At 45.8% G+C, this 3,021-nt stretch overlaps 1 protein-coding gene across 2 annotated transcripts in view; it reads right to left on the reverse strand.

Annotated features, from left to right (window-relative positions):
• The window catches only part of sox10 (SRY-box transcription factor 10), a 12,482-nt gene extending 9,653 nt beyond the window's left edge, over positions 1 to 2,829 (reverse strand). For both annotated transcript variants that reach the window (XM_014012918.1, XM_014012917.1), the window contains exons 1-2: positions 2,705 to 2,829; positions 274 to 1,054 (exon numbers count right to left, since the gene is read on the reverse strand). In XM_014012918.1, coding sequence (XP_013868372.1) covers positions 274 to 692 — 419 coding nt within the window. In that variant the 5' untranslated portion in view covers positions 693 to 1,054; positions 2,705 to 2,829. The remainder of the gene's footprint in view (positions 1 to 273; positions 1,055 to 2,704) is intronic.
• Positions 2,830 to 3,021: the final 192 nt, after the last annotated feature.

Genomic DNA, 3,021 nt, shown 5'->3' on the forward strand with positions numbered 1-3,021 from the left:
GCTGTATATTGTGTACTTGTGCAAAGTTTATAAAGTAAACTGTGCCCTGCCGGAATCTTTTACTGGGTCTTTTGACTTGTTATAAAATAAGTGTTGATTTTTTTTTATTATTCATTTTATGGCTTTATTTAATGAAACGTCACTGACCCCCTTTCTTCTTTCATTTAAACCCGTACAACATACAGGGCAGTGGTGTTATGCTATTATTTTTATTATATTTCACAGAAAAAGCTGCATTGTCAGAGCTTAAGGTGTCAAACAGGTCCTCCTCACCTCCACAGCTTCCCCAGGGTCTTGCTGAGCTCGGCGTTGTGAAGGTGGGGGTACTGATCCGCCAGCTTCCTCCGGGCAGCCTGAGCCCACACCATGAAGGCGTTCATCGGCCTCTTCACGTGTGACTTGCTCTTGCTGCCCGCGTTCACGCGCACGGGCACGGGCACGATGGTCCAGTCGTAGCAGTTGAGCACCTGACTCACCGCCTCGCGGATGCCCGCGGGGAAGCGCTCGTCCTCGTCTTCGGATCTCAGGGACGAGCAGCCCGCGGACGCGTCGTCGTGCAGCGCCGCCAGCTGTGGCTGCTGCCCGGGAAGGGGGGAGTCGCCCCCGCCCACGGCGCCGGAGGACTGACCCGGTGACAGGGACCGGCTGTCGTCGGACTCCACCTCTGAGAAGCTGCGCTCCTCTCTGGACATCTTCCTCCACAGAACCTCTGACTTCCTGCTCCTAAACGCTCAGCTCTACCTGTCGGCCTGCTGTTAGTGTGAGTTTCTAACCTACAGTGAGTGGCAGCTGTTGCTCTGTCTCTCTGGCTTCCTTCTGTAAGTTATAATATAAACTGCCAGTCTGTCTCTACTCTCAGCCTCCGCTGCAAAACTCTGTGAGGATTCCACATCAAAGTTCTTTCCATCCGTGTGGTTGGTATCATAGGCGGCTCAGTGCGCACGTTGGACCCCAGTTTACCTGCTAATGGAAAGCGGTCAGAGCCAAACTCACCCGGTCTCTCTGCCCCCTTCAGCCTCTGCTCCGTTTGCCCCACAGATCCAACAGAAAGGACCTGGAACAGGGGCATCATGTCAGTCTATTAGAAACAATGAAACCTCAACACAGTGGGCTTTATGGAGATGCTGCCCTGTGATTGTTGTGCGTAAAAATAAAAAGCTCAAACATCAGCATCTGAGGAGAAATCTGAATGATTTCTCATTAAAAATTTACAGCCCCGCACTGCTGTCCTGAGTGGCTCTCAGTTTCCAAACCAGCTACTGTTCAAAGTTTTAGAGTTTATACGGGCTCCCTRGAGAGGGTGCGCTGGAATAACACGAGCACAGAGCTCGGATTTATCCTCGGCTCCTGCGTAAACATGACCTGGCGCTGCGGACACAAAACCCCCGTGTGTCCGCGCATTTCTGAGGGCGAGTGTGGAACAGGGTGGGGGGGTTGAGGGGTGCAATAACCTCGATTTGATCGCCCACCCTCAAAAGTAACGTGCCAAATCAGCAAACCTACTCATAAACGGATGCATTACTTTGAAACTGTTTGCGTAATTGCCTGTGTTTACAAGGACATGTACAAGTTTATGACTATCAGATGCTGTGTTTGTGAGCATTTCTCTAATAGTTTAAAATGGGTATGTTTCCTTTTTTTAACCAAATCCAAAAAAAAAAAGCCTCGAGTGGTGATCACATTACAGAGTGTGCCTTAATAAACAGCTCCTAATTAACATTTGAGTGGCTGCCAGGTGGATTATTTTCTATCAGAAGGACTGCTTAAACCTCCACCACCTGTTCAGTTCAGATATTCGCCTGCCATCTGGTCTGCAGGCTACAGACTGTCATTAAATCTCGAGATCTGTGCGTAAAAGCCGTGCGTAAAAGAGCGATGACACTTTTACGCGCGGTGTTTCATCACAGTCCGTTATTTAGCTGAAGTTTTCTCCATTTTTATTTCAAACCGTGTTTATTCTTACTGAGCAAGATTATTTCATGTTAGAAAAAGTGAGTTATCTTCCAGCATGCTCTCTCCTCAGCAGCAAACATTTGATTTTATTATCAGATCACACAGAGACCCTTACATAAATTGTTTACGACACACCCTTTAGACCGTTTCAGTCTGCTATCTGAGCACATTGGCTGCGCGTAATGAATAATGGGAACTCATTCTCACCGCCTGACTGCCCAATAAGTTGGCCTTAATTTGCTCGCTGGAAAGTTTGTTTGTTTTCTTTGATAAGCTTATCCTGCTCCGGCATACTCCAGTTAAGCAGCAAGATGCAATTTAATAAAATTAAAATCGAGTTTTATTGTAAAATTCTTAGCTGATCTTGTTGCTAAAGTTTTTAAAACTTTTTTTCATATTAGTGAAAATAGTAATCTGGCTTCCTGTCAAAACCTTAAAATTGAAAATGTAAAGCCTAAAACAGATAGATAAATAAATACACATTATTTGAAATAAATCAGTTTAGCTTGAGCGTTTGTTCCAGAATAAAACACGGAATCTATAGCCAAAAGAAACGAGTTTAGTCAGCTTCCAGAACGAGCTCAGAAATCTCTCAAATATGACAAAGAACAGAAAATTCTGTAAAATTTGACAACTCTAAAGTTTGCGTCAAAGAAGTTTTGGCCAAGAAGAAATGAACCGATCGAATCTCAGAGTGCCTGCAGTCACCAGCACCGCGGAGCAAAGAGTTGGAAATGCCAAACGCCCTTACTTCAGTGATATGAAAAGGAGGTCGCTGCTTTCAGCACGAGAATCCGTGAGGTTCCAAATTGACGCTCGCTCCCCAGCCCCCTCGCGCTCTCACGCAGCCTCAGAATGAATGCCTGCTCTGTGTGTCCGGGGCCAGGACTTAAAGAGCCMCTTGTGTGAGACGGAGAGGAGAAAAAAGCTGCAGAGACGAGTCTTAAAGCTGCAGTACACCACTTCTGAGGACTCTGATTGGTTAGAAAGAAAGATCGATCTATCTATCTATCTATCTATCTATCTATCTATCTATCTATCTATCTATCTATCTATCTATCTATCTAT

The sequence above is a fragment of the Austrofundulus limnaeus genome, unplaced genomic scaffold (assembly GCF_001266775.1).
Source record: "Austrofundulus limnaeus strain Quisiro unplaced genomic scaffold, Austrofundulus_limnaeus-1.0 Scaffold96, whole genome shotgun sequence".
Taxonomy (NCBI): domain Eukaryota; kingdom Metazoa; phylum Chordata; class Actinopteri; order Cyprinodontiformes; family Rivulidae; genus Austrofundulus; species Austrofundulus limnaeus.